The 16,587-nt window shown below is 40.3% G+C and overlaps 1 protein-coding gene across 3 annotated transcripts in view; it reads right to left on the reverse strand.

Moving 5' to 3' along the window:
• Positions 1 to 876: 876 nt before the first annotated feature.
• Positions 877 to 16,587, reverse strand: part of GABPA (GA binding protein transcription factor subunit alpha) — a 43,322-nt gene continuing 27,611 nt past the window's right edge. For all 3 annotated transcript variants that reach the window (XM_054974690.1, XM_054974689.1, XM_054974692.1), the window contains exons 6-10: positions 16,157 to 16,351; positions 15,300 to 15,356; positions 10,644 to 10,784; positions 8,626 to 8,818; positions 877 to 3,646 (exon numbers count right to left, since the gene is read on the reverse strand). In XM_054974690.1, the coding sequence (XP_054830665.1) occupies positions 3,418 to 3,646; positions 8,626 to 8,818; positions 10,644 to 10,784; positions 15,300 to 15,356; positions 16,157 to 16,351 (815 nt within the window). In that variant the 3' untranslated portion in view covers positions 877 to 3,417. The remainder of the gene's footprint in view (positions 3,647 to 8,625; positions 8,819 to 10,643; positions 10,785 to 15,299; positions 15,357 to 16,156; positions 16,352 to 16,587) is intronic.

The following is a 16,587-nucleotide window of genomic DNA, read 5'->3' on the forward strand; positions in this document are numbered from 1 at the left end:
TTCTTTCTTTAGTCAGTAACCACTAGTTCAGATCCCATTAATGGTATAATCCACACTCCATTTTGTGATAAATCACTATTTGCCCTCCACTCCTTAGAAACAGAAGCTTTCATCTGAAATCTCAAACCTGTAAAAAAGGACAATCCTTCAGACTAACCTGAAAAGGGCACTTTCCCTGCCCCCCCTTCTGGTTATTGAATCTTTTGGTCTATATTATTTGGGCTTTTCCCTTTAAAAATTGTGAGTTCACCATAGACCTTGTTAATTATAATTTCTTTCAGCAGGTAGGTAGGCTTGGCATCCTGATCCCAAATGCAGCTTATATTATAATCACACCTCAGTTCTGTTTTTAGAGGGAAAGGAAGAAACACTGATATTGGGATGCATACGTAGAACTGCATACACTTGAACATATCAGAAAAAAATTAAAATCCAAGCCCCAACATATGAGGACACACTGGATGCCTTCCTATCAAGTGTCTAGGCTTTAAGCCACAAAAGAGATACACAGCAGTAACCATCTTAAAACTGGCAACCATATCCACCCAGCTCATTCAGGGAGGAATGGTGGTGGCTTTTCACATAGAAAGTATTTTTGCTGTTATTAGTGGATAGTATTTTCATACTGATCAACTGTTCTGGCATATCTATCAAAGTCAAATACAGTGTTTTTAAGGGCTTGATAGATTTATAAAACAAAAAAGTGTAGAAATAAGCAGGCTACCTTTTTTTTAACTTCTATAATCTCTATATTACATATTGCATCTACTATGTGTGCTAAAATATAAAACTGTTTTATAAAACGTATACTCTGGTTTCTCTTCAAATCGCATAAATCTTTCACCTTTCATAAAACTTTAAAAAAATTCCAAAATATAAAAATGCAGACTTTCTGCTATGTAAAATTTTATTTAATTACTTTACTATATTGACAATTTTATGCACAAATATTTTAGAGTAAAAATAGAAAATAATTGTTTCATGTAAAATTACCAAAAATCCAACACAAAAGAAATACATAATTAGCAGAGTATGTGTCCGTAAAGAGTAAAAATGTATGCAAAACCCCTCCATCTTACAAAAATTTGGGAATATATTGTCTATATTTTCTTCTGACAGTCACACAATGCCACCAACATACAATAATCCATACTTCTTACTGAAGATCTCAAATTAGTCACAGATTGTCCCAACAAGAAACTTTACAAGTATTTACGTTTTGAAAGCACATTAGATCTCTATCAATGGGAAAAATATTGCAAGAAGTGCAGCAAACTTACAAAGGAAATAATGAAAACCTAAAGGTTAGAAAATAAATCCAATGTATATAAAAGAAAGGCCATACACCATGTTTCCTAATATGGCTTATTCTATTATGTGCATAGCTGAGAGCATATCTCTAGTATACCATTTATACAAGTATTTGTGATCAATCTAATATGCCTCAATATTAACAGGCCGCTTCCTTTACGAAGAAAAGAAAAACAATGCTTGGAACATTCAAACACACTTTAAAGAGTTGAATCAGCAATATGAGTTATGTTTCTTTTTAGTGAACCTATTCATCTTCCATAGAGTTGCATAAACAATTCTGAAGCTCATATTATGAGGCACACAGTTACTCCTTTGCTTTAAGCCAATAGTCCTGCTATGAATTGAAGAGTTACAATTCTTGCCATACAATTAAAGCAGGCTTCTCTCGCATAATTATCCTTGAAGCTTGAACAACAACAACAAAAAACACAGTTTGAGGAATAGCAATGAGAACTCGTGGAACTTAAACTGGAACCCTGCATTCTATTAAATACAGAAAGTTTCACCTAATGCGAGTCAAGGAACTTAACTGTATTAATGGACTATAAATCTCATCTTGCCTAGATGACATTTAACATGTTCTGAATGTAAACAAGTATAGCCAGAGCCTTGGAAATTCAGATTCTTTAATGTTACCATAACTGTTGTCTGACATGCCCTAAGCCAAATTTTATGTGTAGTGCTTATTACTTTATTTCTATGCTTCAATTTAGAGTATTTGATCCTCTCATAAGAAGCTCCCCTGTTTAATATCCACATTTTTACTGATTGTTTATGTGAAGACACATCTCATCCCAATAGGTTTGTTCTTCTAATTATGATGATTCAGTGAAAAGTCAGCATTGAGAACATAATATTTATATCACAACAAATGAAAGAGGATTAAAAAAATAAATGTGCTTCCCAGGCTTTGTGTGGAATTTAAAAGACCTTAACAAAGAAAAAACAATCAAACAATGCACTTTTCTCAGCATCTCTGGATTTGCTAGGAATCATATTTTTAAAATTTATTTAATTATAGTGTCTCATGTCTCATTTACACTGAACACACACCATTTCCAAAGTCTTTAAAAAACAGTTTGAAAACAAAGTAATTAAAAGAAAGGAACTGCACTTATCTGTATTTTAATAGAGAAGTCTATATAACCTTGGGAAGTTAAACTTTATTAATTTAGCTGCAGATGACATTTTTGTTTCTCAACAGAAAGGGCCTCTCTGTGATTAACTTAAGTCTTCAGTTCAAAGTTGATTACACTGCAAGTATAAACAGCATCCAGCTAATATATTCTGCAGGGTAAGTTAAAACAAAAGCCAAACCTATTCTTTGGATGAGAGACAGTATTTCAAGTTTTTAATCTCCCAACAGGAAAAACGTGGAAAACGTGTGTGTGTGTGTGTGTGTGTGTGACATTAAACTTAGCGATGTCTCTCAAGATAGTGGAGAACTTTCCCTCACATGTGCATGTCATCTACATGTTATATAAAAATACTCATAATTAGTTTTTGATCTTGCTGGACTTACAGATGGACCTCTTTCTCAGCAGTGATCTTCAGCTCTGCCTTTATTTCACTTCTTTAGCCAATGTACAAAAAACCCTGCCTTAGCAGCATAGCATTTTTTATTTTCATTTTTTTTACAACCTGGCATGCTTAGGCAATGGCTAGCATGGTTAATAAAGGTCTGCCGCCCTACATATGGAACTACTACATTCCATCTGGCTGCGTGAGAAAAAGTAGTGCAGAAAATTAAATCAGCATATTAACTAGTTTATGTTGTGTAGATGCTTCACTTTCTTAAACGCCTGGAATTATCAGCAGGGTGTGACATGACACAAACCAATTTTAGGTTTTCTCACCAATCTCAGACTACTTGTCACAAAAAGGTCTGTCTTCACGTTGAGGAAACTGTGAAGTGCCCTGAATGTACATGAAATATATGCCTTTAAGTGAAAAAGATCCAAATGTATGAGAGTCTCAGTTCTTCATAGAAAAACCATGCATCATATGACTTGCCAAGGAATAGAAGTAGCTCCCATTTTAAGACCAGAAACTGCTCAGTATACAAGAAAGGCCTCATGTTCCCAAGCTTTCCAGATGAGGTGCTTAGTTATCCTTTTCGGTTTGCAGTGATGCTGTGGCCAGCGCAACTGCTGTAACTGGTTGTGCAATGCCGTGGAGCTGCATCTTTGCTAGTTTCTTTTGTTCACACTCTGTAACCAACCGATTTAACTCTGCAGCGCTATACCCAATAAGAGTCTTCAAGTCACAGACAAACTTGTATACAAATCTCTTGCCTTGTACTTTGCAGATCATGTCCCCATCATAGTAATACCTTCATTGAGAGAGAAAAGAAAACAAGTCTATAAAAAGCAACTGTAGATGATCAACACAGTCATTTAGACCAAATACTCCTTGGTAATGCGGGGGGAAGGGGGAATGTCACACTGTGATTTAGAAACTTTATTATGTTCCGTCCTCTGATAAACTTCCAAATGGCTTGCATTAGAGGTCCCAATACATGAGATGCAGCATGCTGATCTCACTTCGCACTCATATCCCCCAGTCCCTATGTGGTAGCTGAGCTTTCTCATGATGCTAGCACATTTGAATGCACCTTAGAGCCAAAAACGCCACACAACTTTTCTCTGTAATCTGAGGGAAGATTATTTATTTCATTTATATCCCACCTTTCTCCCCCATGGGGACCCAAAGCAGCTTACATCACTCTCCTTCCCTTCATTTTATCCTCATGAAAATCCTTTGGGAGATATTAGGCTGAGAGTTTGTGACCGACGCAAACATCCAGCAAGCCTCCATAATAGAGCAGCAATTATAACATGTCTTCCAGCTCCTAGTTTGACACATTGATGTCTTCGCACGGATATCCTCAAAAATGGGAAGACAGACCTATCATCTATGAAACTGGATGAAGTGAGAGTGCTGTTTTGTTCTAAAACACATCCTTCACATCTAACAGGATCTTCAGGTTGTCAAAATATCTGGACTGTGAACATTACAAATAGCAGCTTAAGAGATCAAAACACTGCATCTGCCAGGGGTTTTTTTCCTCCTCAGTAGAATGGAATGTATCCTGAAATGGGTTATGCCCCCCTACTCACTCTTCAGGCAGGGTTATGCAAATAATCTTTCCAGTCAAGCAAAGGGGCAAGTCCCAGTTCATACATGCCAAGCTTTGTGTTAAGGCAAATTTCCTTGAATTTGTGAGAGAAATCCTTGAAGGTATGAGGTTCTCACTCAGAATTCTTCCCTGTGAGAGGAAAAGGATACTTTCCATTGCATTTATAAGAAATCTGCACGGTAAATTCAATGTTTCATTTTCTATTAGTGGAAGAAAGTATCCTGAAATGGGATGCTGAAAAGCTGTGCTGTCACAGGTGGGTAGTTTATGAAGTGTGGGAGGAATTACAGGGGCCTATGGGCTGGAGAACTGTCCTGCCTAAGGCTGTCTCTGCTGATCTGTAAATGTTCAGTTATAGTGCCACATGAAGGTAGAGGTTGATGTCCAGATTGTTGCCCTCCAGATTGGTAGAAAAGGCAACTGAAGTGGAGTGCACTGTGACTGGATCTCATAGGCTAAGTTGATACAGGCTTTGACACACACATGTAATGGTGGATCCAGATACTTTAGACTCCATGGAAAATGGACTAAAGGAGACAAATAGTGGTTCTGTAGGACTCTATGTTTTACGTAAGTTCTGATGCCCTCATCCCATCCAGTTGGTGTCACTTCTCCTTCCTTAGATGTACCAGACAGGGACATAAGAATGGTAAGTGGATCTCCTGCTCCTTGCAGAAGGACCTTTCATATAAAGGAGAGATCCATCCTAAGGATCACTAAGTTCTTTTGAAAAGAGAGTAGCTCATGCCTCGAGCGCAGAAAACTCTTAAGCCTCGTTTCAGTGATGTAATGGCCACAGGAAGGTTACCTTGAAAGATAGCAAAGGCAGGTTCTTGCCTCCTCCAGGCACAGCCCATTTATCCCTCAGGGCTTCCTCAAATGAGTATAGAAAAGGCACAATGGATGGTGTCTAAGCAGTGAAAGACCCTGAAATTTCTCTTATTGGAGGCAGTTTGTGAGGTTTGTGGTGGTGTCTTAGTAGAGAATTTTCACCCTGCAGTAACTTTTTGCTTAGGGGCAAGGAAAATCCTGTAGCTGGAAGAGTCTAGTGGAGGCTGCTGCTATAATAGAGGCCTCCTCACACAACTACTCCCCTTCCTCTCTATCAGAATACACCGAATTTGAGTCTGATTGTTAATAATGAGAATCCAAATGGCTAGAAGAGGGCAGTGTTGAGCTGTACATCGGCCATGGAGGAGGAGGAGGAATTTCATGCCTTTTGCATTAGCAGGAGCTCCTACAGTGTTCTAGGGGTCTGGAGAACACCTGCATCAGAAGAATGCCTACAATAGGCCCTGAAGCACCTTTTGAATCTTTTGAAGACTAAGAAGACAACAAGGAAGGATGGCTCCTATGCCTATACAAGTTTTCCCCTCCTTTTTAGAAGCCCCCCCTGTACATACTTAACAACCTTGTTGGTGATCCAGGAGCAAATATTGGGGTGTAGGGAGACCCCACTGAAGATTCTTAGAGAGAAGAGGGAGCCAGAGAACCCAGGGAGCCTTTTATTGGCTACTCACTGCATGAGAAATCTCATTGCTGCCAGTGATTAGAGGCTCTGAAGCCTCGGTGCCTTTCTGGACTGATTGAGTTGAGTTGGAGGGGTTTGACCCACCTAAATTGAAAGTGTCACCCATTTGCTCCAATAGGATTTCCTCTGAAGCTGCTACTGGTGAAGGCAGTTTGGAAGACTCCTGCCTCAGCCAAGGCATTAGTGGGAGGAGGGGGTGGGAAGGTAGCAATTTTGATGGGTTCTTTAGGAAAAGAGGAAGACACAAAATGAGATGGCTTGACTCAACAGAGGAAGCCACGTCTTCCATTTTGCAAGATCTGAACAAGTCTGTTAAATATAGGACATTTTGAAGGTATTTCATTCATAGGGTTGCTGTAAGTCAGAAGGAACTTCATAGCATGTAACAAACAACTTTTATCAAAGCACTAGCTGTTCTCTCAACCTGGGGAGCCAGCACGGGTAATATATCCACTGTAGGAGTGGTTGTTGCAAGAACCACATGCTTGGTCAAGCTCTCTGAGCTCTGACGGGCATCTTCAAGGTCTGCACTGAAGAGGCACCGGGGCAGGCAGCTGCCATGCTGAGGGACTTTTTAGAGTGCTTTAGCATGTTGTCTTTTGCTTCTTTTTTATCATTAAACTGACTCGTTCTCTCTCTCTTTTTGATAGCCATGGAAGTTCATCCAATGACCGAAACAGGACATATACTGGAGTCACCCCTAGTTGGATCATTTGCACAGTCTTATTTCTAGTGAATAGAGAATGTAACCCATTTCAGGATACTTTCCTTCACTGGTGGAGAGAAGCATCAATTTTTCCTCTCTGTACACCTTCCTAATCTATGGGTTGAACCCTATGACTTCTGAATGGAAAAAGTTTACATGACCTGTCCCCTAACTCATGTTGATATTTGAAAAGCTGTTGGACCCTCAGCAAGAGTGGGAGGCATCACAGGTGGCTGTAGCTTGATGAGAAAAACGATACACATTTCACAGGAGCTTTTCTACTAATGGTGCAAGAGCTCATGCAACAGGGGAGGCTTTCTACCAACCAGGGTCATTTCGTAGAAAAAGATCTGCAGGAACTCATTAGCATAACTCAATAGCATTTGGCACACACACCCTGCCATCACCGGAAGTGTGTCAGAAGGCAACACCCACCCCTCAGGCCCCTTTCCCCCAAAATCTCCAGGTGTTTCCTGAAAATAAAGCAGAATGAACTCAGAGCAGCTTACCCTCCTCTGGAGAGCCAGACCCAGCAGCCCCACTTGCACGGACACACTCACTCACTCACTAGTCACAAATGAAAATAAAGCAGCAGAATGAATTGAAGCAGCTTACCCTCCTTTGGAGATCCAAGCCCAGCAGCCCAGCTTGCACTCACTCTCTCTCTCTCACGAATGAAAATAAAGCAGCATAATGAATTGAAGCAGCTTAGCCTCCTTTGGAGGGGAGGCAGAGGGGAGGAAAAAGAATCACGTGGGTGGGGCCAAAACCCATGTGACCACTTTTCAGCTCTACTGGAACACCATTTCGGTGTGTTCCCCCTCCAAATGAGCCCTGCTACCAACTATTCCTTCTTGCAGCAGCCCACAGACTGCGTCTCAGTCCTTCTTGAGGTTCACAAAATAAATGTCGCATTAAAGGATAAAATATTTAACTAAATTATACGTGATATTTAATAAGATGCAGCAGAGTTAGATAATTAAATAAGTTAAACTTTCTTAAATTTTAGGGGTGGAAATCCACTTTAAGGCACTACAGGCTGCTAAGCTACACTTCATAAACAACATGCATGAATGAAGTTAGTTTTCATATAAAAAAAGATTTTAGAAGTGAAACCATATTAATCAGCATTTATATCTTCCACATCAGATAATAAATGTTTGGCTTTTTTATAATTTGAAAGGCTATTTAGACTCCCTTAACAAACCAATTGTCCCACTAGCACATTATGGCAAGGATCCAAATATATGCCTAACTAATACCATGAACCAAGGGAGTTTTGTACCCAAACCCTCCCCATACAAACAAGCATGTCTCATGGCAAACTACTTGAGAGATAGATTTCAAAAAAGTTTTATGTGGCAGAGGGACCAGCTCTTCAAAGAAAAAATATTAATAACTCTGAACCAACTGTTTCCATCCTAGCTCTTAATTCCGCTGGAAAGGGATATGAACACAAGAATCAATTTCAAAAAATATTTCCAATTAAATATATATTTTTAAGTATAGAAAATACATGGTATCTGAAATGTATACTGTTTCTGACTCTCCTCAGAAGTACTCCCACTGCAATTAAATATACATAGAAGTGGTAAAATAATAAGATGACAGACGCTTAAAATTGTATGTTTCAAAGGATTTGCTCATTGAAAATCAGTGTAGTACTGCAGGAATAAAAAGGGCAAGGGAATTATTAGGAAATAAGCTGAGAATGAAACAGCAAGTATCATAATGCCATTATAAATCATCAGTGGCATAGCCACATTTAAAACACCGTGTATTATCTTCATCAGTCCACTCATAAAGGAAATCACAGAACTTTAAAAAGTACAAAAATCATCAGGAATTGAGAGAACCTACACAACAAGGGAAAGGTAAAAGGAACTGAAATAACAAAGTGGTCCAGCATAAACAAATCTTATGTTCATAACTTACCGTAAAGCCCGACTGAGTTTTTCATAGTTCATAGTAGGTTTATTTTTACGTTGTCCCCATTTCTGTGCCACTAGCTCTGGTTGATTGAGTTTGAACTCTCCTTCATCTCCAACCCATGAAATGCAGTCTCGAGCATCTTTGTCTGTGAGAAGCTCAAGCAAAAACTGCCATAACTGGATCTGACCATTGTTTCCTATGAAAAAGAATATGGTTAAAGTTTTTACTTGCAAGCCTAACAATAATTTGTAAAACAGATAAATAAAACAAAAATAGTTAGAAAACTGAGATCAAGCATATCTGTGATCAATATAATATAATTAAGTTCCCTACCCTCCCAACTACATCTAAAAGTTAACTAGAGAAAATTACTTATGTTCAATGTCACTACTTAGCATTATCACTCTTTTTAAATGTGTTTTAAAGACTTTTTAAGGATCATATGGAATAAGAAAATCATTATCAGAATGGAAGCCAATCCTAAACATGATCAACATGCAGAATTTTGATACTGTAAATTCTCTCGTCTTTATCTGTTAAAACATCTGTATAAATCTTAAGACCCTTTTAGCGACAACCCCACAGAAACAATAAATAAATAATTGCATTCATTCAAAACATTTGGCTAAAATAATAATGTTTTTGAAACACAGTTAAGATACAGCAAAAGAAAATAAATTGGCAAGAAAGAATTGAAAATACCAAAGGATATGGTAAAATATTGATAAGAAGGAGTATATCAATAATATCAAGCAAAGAAATCCTATGATTTGAAGTCTTAACTAGGGGTGTGCACAGGGGTAAAAATGCGGTTTTCCCGAATGATCCGTTAAAACCCGCTTCAGCTTTGGGAATTAAAATCGCTTCAATATGCTCTGTAAATATTCAGACCATATCAAAGTGGGAGAGGGAAAGCTGTCTCCCAACCCACCCTCCACTTAGACCCTCCGTCCTACTATCCCCAGTCCCACCCCCATCCCCACTGACCTGTCCAGGAGCAACACCAGCTGGGTGGCGGGGAAGGCTGGAGCTGGTGCCACCGCCGCCCACACTGCCTTCTCTGCCTCTGCAGCAACCAGCTGGGCAGTGAGTAAAGCCAGAGCCGGCACTTCCGCCACCCGCACTGCATCCTCTGCCGCTGCAGCGGCCAGCTGGGTGGCAGAGAAGGCTGGAGCCGGTGCCTCCATTACCTATGCCATCTCCTCCACTGCTGCAGCTGTCACTGGGCAGTGGGGAAGGCTGCAGCCGCTGCCTCCACACCAGCGCTGCCTCCTCCGCCGCTGCGGTGGCCAGAAGGGCAGCGGGGAAGGCCAGAGCCAGCACTTCCGCCACCCACGCCACCTCTTCCACCACAGCAGTGGCCTGTGGAGCAGTGGGGAAGGCCAGAGCTGGCATCTTCGCTACCTGCACTGCCTCCTCCACTGCAGCAGTGCCACAGTGAAGGGCCAGGTAAGTGGGGCAGTGGGTGGGAGGGGGTTTAAAGTTTAAAGGCCCTGAAGCTTCCTGAAGCAATACGAATCACTTCGGGAATGCTGGCCCCGATTTAGAACCCCCAAATCTTTACAGATCGGGTCCAATTCGAGCATTTATCCTGAATCGGATACTCAAAGTGCACACACCTAGTCTTAACTAATAAGAAGCACTGGATAAACTTTCTTTAATGGAAAGAACATGCAACAATACGTTCTTAAGATAATGTGGTAGCCAGTGAGAAAAGTTCAAATCTTCACAGTAATAATCTGAAACAAAGTACAATTTTCTATTGTACAAAGTACAATTTTCTATTAGTCTTTATACAGAAAAAACATGGGGTTTTTTTTGTTTCACCAGAAATGTCCCTTCGTTCTTCTTACCTTACCCCTAACATAGGACTTTTTCTATGTAAGAACAAAGAGTGTTTGCCATCTACCCAAATAAAGTGGATACCAGGAGGTCAAAGCTGCAGACATATTCTACAATGATCTTAGGGACTGAAGTATTTATTATAACTTGTAACCTTTTTGACTTTAGAAAGAATATACCTGTTCTGTTCCCAGGTGAACTTCTGTCTTCTCCTGAAATCCTTGGTGCTCTTTGTACTTTAGCTGCCTTTGCACTACTATTTATGACTTTAATGGTGGTTGGGGTAGAAGGTTGCACAGACGCCGGAATAATCTGCACAGCTGTGGGGGGTGGGTGGGGGGGAATAAAACAAAATTATGAATGAGTAATAAAAGTGTACTTATTCAAAAATAATTCAATGATATTACAAATACTTAATGTGGACTATAACAGTGCTCTCAATGAAAGGGGTGAAGAGACGTGTAATAAAATATTACAGATATCTGTGGATTTAGTTTAATTTCTCAAACCTTGACATCTGTAAACTGTACCATACTAATAAAGTGATATTGAACTTGGGAGAATGAGAGAGAATATGAATGAATTACAGTTTCATGAAAGAGCAGTGATTTCAACCCATGTCTCCACAGTCCTGGCTCAATGGTCTAACCTGTACATGCCACTGCTGCTCACCCAAATACAGATGTGCAATTTGGGTTCAGTATTCCTTTTTAAAAAATCAAATTTTACCTAATTCGGTAAAATTTGGTATTACTAAACTCAAAAGTTAACCAAATTTATTTGGGTTAATTCAGTAAACTTCGGTAATCATGGCTGTGCTGTTCCTTTGCCAAAGAATAGCAAAGAAACACTGTTTCCTGCCTTTTTCACAGATGCGAGGGGGAATGGGGAGGCAGAAAGAGGAAGGGATGTGGGGAGTGAGTGTCAATCCTTGCAGAAGCTCTCCTTCTCTGGCTAACAGGATTCTTTAGAGGGAAAGTGCCTTTTTAAACTACTGTGCAAGGGGTTAAATAAGGTAGGCTTGCATCAGAGTAGACTCCATTTTTAGTGTGCTCTGGCTGCCTGGAGAGATCTGAGACACTGCCTGCCTGCTGCTGGCTATGGATTCTTTCCTGTTGTCTGGCCTACTTTGGACTCGCTGTGGACTGGAGTCTACTACCCAGTGGATTACTTCTGCTGCCTGCCGAGATCTGCACCTGGAGTTCTGCTACTGCACCTGAAAGACTTCTGCCCCTGAAGGACTTCTGCTGGTTGGAGAGTTGTAGATTCACTGGTTTTTTTCCTATTTTTGAGGGGAGTGGGTTGGCCTGGTATCTGGAAGGGATAGGAGTGGGGGAGAAGGGAAAAGCTTTTTTCAGTTTGCATTTTAAAAGCTGCAGTTTTTTTGCTGCATGGGGGGTTCTTTGGTGTGGCTTTTACTTATAGTTAATTTTGCTGTTCTTCTAGGGGACTCTTTTATTTCACTGTGTTTTTGGGATGCTTTGCTTTGTTTGCTGTTTTATAGTTCCTTCCTGCATATTACATTCACTTGTTCTTTGTGTGTGTGTGTGGGGGGGGGGTGTCTGTGTTTTCTCTGGTTGTGGGTGTTTTGTTGCTGTACAGTTTTGCTGGTTCCTGTTTTCCCGTGCTTGGGGCTGATCTCTCTTTATAAAAGCGTGGTGGTTGTTTCTGTTGTCTTTTGGCAAGAGGTTTGGCTTGGGATGTTCACTGTAGATTTTTGTAGGTTGGTTGTTCTTCGGAGGGGGCGGTATTTGTAGGGGTGCTGCTTGGTTCACTTTTACATAGTGGTGTTTGGGTGTACTTTGGGCATTGAAACAGGTTTGTGTGAACTTTTTAAAAGTGTTTATAAGACAGGCTGAATGAGGTGAGCGCACTGTGTAGCCTGCATCCTCTGAGAGTCTGTGAGGTGGGGAAAAATGCTCTTCCCAAGTTAGGTTGAAAACCAGCAGGAGGACAATTGATCGTTGGCACAACAAATACACATTGCAATTTGGATCCCACCCCCCCCCTCACACTGCAAAACCACTAGCCCACATTAGTAAATATTTCTGCAGATAATTGAGAAAAGAGGGCCCAGAAATGTTGTTCTCCAGCCACTAGGATGGGAAGACTCAGAGATGTTAGGGAAAGTAGAACGACACACCATGTGTCAAAGAAGGAAACCCAAAGAAACACCCAAATGAAGCTACAGAATGCTGTTGTATAATATAATGTAAGGAATGAGTTGTTCTAATGTTAACTTTCTTCATTGTAGGAATGGGAGGGGGGCAATGATGAAGACTGTTGCAGAGGGAGGATCACTTGGGTTTCCCAAGTACCTCATAATCACTTTCAGCCTGATGCAATGTGGGTAGGATCCATCCTATGCAACTGCACTTGCTTGCCGTTGCCTTGTGCTTGTGGTTGGGAACTGCTTGGTTGTGTTCTGTGGTGTTCTCCCACTGACTGAACTCAGTGCCTGGCTGCTGTGAATGACACTGTTCTATTGGGCTAAGTTGGAAGAGTGCCCCTTGCTTCAATTTGGTTTGGGTGGAATTAATATGATTCTCTGGTGTGAAGTTGGTCCCCTTGCTTCATTTTGGTTCTGGGGGGATTCTATTCCCTTGCTTCAGTTTGCTTCTAGTTGCAATTGCAAGATTGTCCCTTGCTTCTGATTGGTTTGGGTGATTCTCTAATGTTGGTCTTCATAGGAAACAGTAGAGAATGGCTAGTCAGCCTACTCAGGGGTGCTGGCATTGGGAGGGGTCTCAGTTTGGTTTTGCTGGGCTTCCCCACGGATGAGCTTGCATTTGGGAGCATGCCTTGGCTGTGGCATCCTTGCCCTGTGTGTATGTGGCTCCTGGAAAAGAACTTGGAAATGTTCTCATCATAGGAAACAATAGTGGCTGGTCAGCCTGGTCAGGGGGCACTGGGGCTTGGGGGAGCTTGCATTTGGGAGTATGCCTCTGGCCATGGCAGCCTTGGTCTATGTGTTTCTGCAGTAGGTGTCAATTTGGATCCCCCCCCCCACAATAGGACCATATAGAGTGGTTGGGGGTAACTTTTTCAGGGCCCCCCAGAATTGGCCCTGGGGTCCAATCTCCCTGACACTTGAGGGGCCTTTAGAGGACAGTCAAGAGTAGGACTGCTGAAACATTTGTGGAGTTAGCTTGCAAAGTGCTATGTGGATAGCACCCACATAATTTTCCCCATAGAGAATAATGGAGGTGGATGGGGACATCTTCTTTTGGCGGAGGGCATAAAATGACCCCCTGGGTAAAACCTTTATGAAATTTAGGAAGTCTTTAAAGGACCATCAAGAGTAGGTACCCTGCAGATTTGGTGAAATCTGGTCAAAAATGAACCCCCCCCACCCCCTGGATACACCCGAATCGAGTTTCCCATAGGAAACAGTGACCGAATTTTACTGAATTTGCTCTGTAATACCAAACCAAATGAGAGAATCAATTCAGTATTTGGGGGATACTGAATTTTTTCTGCAGTTCGGTATTATCATACCAAATTTACCAATTTTTTTTCCTGTGTACACCCCCACAGCCAAATACTAAGCCAACCTGGTGTAGTGGTTAAAGTCTCAGGCTGTAATCTGGAAGACTGACAGTCAAATCCCCGCTCTGGCATGAAGCTTACTGAGTAACCTTCGGCCAGTCAAAATGTGCTTTTCAAGTTAATGAACCTTGCAAAAATGCAATGGACAAGAACAGACTTCCAGGCACTAAGGGTGACTATAAGATGGAGCTCAGATCCTAATTTTCCTTCAACATTTCAGAATATCATTACCAGTAAATAAATCAAGTACAGATGTTTTTTCACTGCATGCATGCATCTGTGCTTTAACCTCACAACCTAGAGACTCAGACTATATAGGATAGTAAAGAGTCCAGTAGCACCTTTAGGACTAACTAACTTTATTGTAGCATAAGCTTTCGAGAGCCACAGCTCTCTTCGTCACATGCATGTGACGAAGAGAGCTATGGCTCCTGAAAGCTTATGCTACAATAAAGTTGGTTAGTCTTAAAGGTGCTACTGGACTCTTTACTATTTTGCAGCTACAGACTAACACAGCTAATTTCTCTGGATCTAAGACTGTGTATGATGACTCTTTTTCCTTGAAAATGTTGGTATGTCACAGAACTGCAAAGACTGAGATAAAAAGTTCCTGTTCAAGCTCCCTTATGGAGGCAAGATGGATCTTCACTATCAGAAGACCTCAAGCAATACATGTAGGTTATAGTTTTTTCACATCACTCTTTCTACACAGCAATATTTTAGGTCTGGCAGTTCCCATCCTGGGGGGTCAGGGACCCTTGGGGGGCACCACAGATTTATTGCAAGTGGTCTTTGAACCCATAAGTACACTAAACACTGTCATCTTATTGATATTTTTGTCAGTTTGGTGTAGTGGTTAAGAGCAGCAGGACGCTAGTCTTCCCCACTCCTCTGCTTGAAGCCAGCTGGGTGACCTTGGGTCAGTCACGGCTCTTTCAGAACTCTCTCAGACCCATCCACCTTACAGGATAATTGTTGTGAGGATAATAACACACTTTCTAAACAACTCTGAGTGGTTGTTAAGTTGTCCTGAAGAGCGGTATATGTTATTATTATATATTTTCTCAATCAACAGATACTAATGTTTATCATGTGGAAAGTCTGTAAAAAACTTTGATGTTAAAAGGGGGTCCTCATTCTCAAAAAGGTTGGGAGCCAGTTTTAGTCCAATGTTTCAACTTTATATTAAAAATATAAAAGTTAAGCTTCCAAATAGAACCTTATGTAATTTACTCTGAAAATTCAAGTTTGCTGTTAACAACACTTTCTCTTAGAAAGGTACTCACGTTGGTCAATAGTAACTGTAGCAATTTCTCCAGAGTGTTCCTGACTAGCTAACACATCTGCAATATAGAACAAAAAACATCACGTACTAAAACCTCAGTGTTTCCTCTATTTGAAAACCAAGAAAAGTCAGTAAGGGCAACATTCAATGTCATAAAGAATTTTAAAATCAGAAACATACATACAAGTATACATTTCATGCATATGGGGAAGAGGGTAGGATGGAAATGGTCTTGCCCATTCACAGATTGGTGATATTCATCTTGAAATTCACTTTAGATAGTTTCATCTCTTATGATTTTGTTTACATCTGGCTATTGTCTTCTTTTTAAAAGGTAATGCATATTTTTAATTTAGGAGGATGTATGAAAGCATTGAAATGACACTGAAACACCATTTTTGAGTAACTCAATAATTTTATTCTGAAATATCAGCATATTTTAATATGAACTAAAAATTATATCCCAGTCACCCCTCCAATTAGCCATACTATTTGAGAAAACTCCAAAATACTAGTACATTAAAATACTATTACAGTTTGCATAGTATTATGCAAACAGAGTCTAAAAATTCCAGTAGCATTTTAACAGCATAGTGTTACCCAAAGTAATTACTCCAGTCATTACAATCGGTTCAGACTAGAGTAACTCTGCAAAGGATGGCACTGTAACAGTGCCAGCCTAAGTAGAGTTACACATTAATAAGCTCACTCATTATCACTGAACTTGGAAAGGTGTAACTGTGAATATAACCTAATCATATCATATGTTAACCATATCGTATGTTACTTGATTTCTAGTTGAGTTAGGACAACTTTTTAAATTAAAAAGTAGGTAAGATTTTTGCCAAGGAAACTCACATTTTCGAAGAAGCTCCAGGTGGCTCCAAAGAATTTCTCCTCGAGGGACCCTCTGGAAAAAATCCTCTTGAGTGAGGCTGCACAATTCTCTCCCAGGAATGCTAAGAGTATTGAGATCTATATCTGTCATGCTAAACTCCTTCATCACCCATACTACCCAGTGCAGGACCTGGTCAGTTGACCACTGTACTGGATCTAAGAAAAAGAAAGAAATATTCTAATAATGTTCTTATCTTCATCACACATTCATGAAAGCAGCCCTCAAAATAAAAAGTGCCATGATAAAAAAAAATCAACAGATCTAGGCAGCTGAAGTAATTATAAATGAACAAAATGAATTCTGGTAGGCCATCTACTAAAATAAGGATTTCCAACTACTTTCAGATTTACAAAAATACAGATTTACAAAAAAAGTATCAAAAGCTAAAGTG

This window comes from Eublepharis macularius, chromosome 3, assembly GCF_028583425.1.
Source record: "Eublepharis macularius isolate TG4126 chromosome 3, MPM_Emac_v1.0, whole genome shotgun sequence".
Lineage (NCBI taxonomy): Eukaryota > Metazoa > Chordata > Lepidosauria > Squamata > Eublepharidae > Eublepharis > Eublepharis macularius.